This window comes from Monopterus albus, unplaced genomic scaffold (assembly GCF_001952655.1).
Source record: "Monopterus albus unplaced genomic scaffold, M_albus_1.0 scaffold6038.1, whole genome shotgun sequence".
In the NCBI taxonomy this organism is placed as follows: domain Eukaryota; kingdom Metazoa; phylum Chordata; class Actinopteri; order Synbranchiformes; family Synbranchidae; genus Monopterus; species Monopterus albus.
Genome location: NW_018133897.1, coordinates 1 through 706, shown reverse-complemented (window position 1 = coordinate 706; position 706 = coordinate 1). Strand labels below are relative to the sequence as shown.

General features: G+C 46.9%; 1 protein-coding gene across 1 annotated transcript; it reads left to right on the top strand.

Annotated features, from left to right (window-relative positions):
- The first annotated feature begins 6 nt into the window (after positions 1–6).
- On the top strand, positions 7–690 carry LOC109954306 (dedicator of cytokinesis protein 3-like). Its single transcript, XM_020589678.1, has 3 exons — positions 7–102; positions 200–275; positions 555–690. Exons 1-3 carry the CDS (start codon positions 47–49, stop codon positions 657–659), a joined length of 237 nt encoding a protein of 78 aa, XP_020445334.1. The 5' UTR covers positions 7–46; the 3' UTR covers positions 660–690.
- Positions 691–706: the final 16 nt, after the last annotated feature.

Below are 706 nucleotides of genomic sequence, written 5' to 3'. Positions count from 1 at the left end.
CTCTCAGGAGTTCTTCTTGAAGATCCTGTGTGTGTTTAGAAATCTGATGAAGCTCAGTATTTTCCCCCGTGACTGGAACATCATGAGGCTCCTCACCAGCAAGTAAGACACAAAGACGACGCCCTGCACAGACAGCAAGGACACGTCTAACAGTGTAGGCATCACCGACTCCAGCTGTTTGTGTGGTGTCTCTCTGCAGCATCATCCTGACGACCGTTCAGTACCTGTCTCCTGCTCTGCACAAGAACTTCACTGAAGCAGAATTTGACTTTAAGGTACTTTAACTGACACACATTCATGCATACACACAACCTACAAATCATCAGAAACTTAATCCTCGCCCTAAAGCGCGTAGTAACACTGACGGTGAACCGCTGGCGCCCACACGGGCACGACGTCCTTAATAAATGACCCAGCTGGGGGACAAGAGTGAATGACAACCAGTGGGCTCAGTGTTGAGCAGTTACTTCACACATACACAAACTGATTAATGGAGGCTGTGTGTAGTCACAGTGTGTAAAGATGAATGGATTCGCTGTAATGTCACTGTGTAGGTGTGGAACTCCTACTTCAGTCTGGCGGTGCTGTACATCAACCAGCCCAGTTTACAGCTGGAAAACCTGAGTCCTGCCAAGAGGAAGAAGATCTTAGATAAGTAAGAACGCACATGAACGCACACTCACACAAATATATTCTAGCAAAAAAA

What these genes read in the sequence shown, in the direction of transcription:
- LOC109954306 (XM_020589678.1), top strand. Translation starts at nt 47, where the DNA reads ATGAAGCTCAGTATTTTCCCCCGTGACTGGAACATCATGAGGCTCCTC. An exon ending in ATGAGGCTCCTCACCAGCAA is followed by an intron (nt 103 to 199) that starts GTAAGACACAAA and finishes GTCTCTCTGCAG; the next exon opens with CATCATCCTGACGACCGTTC. An exon ending in AAGCAGAATTTGACTTTAAG is followed by an intron (nt 276 to 554) that starts GTACTTTAACTG and finishes GTCACTGTGTAG; the next exon opens with GTGTGGAACTCCTACTTCAG.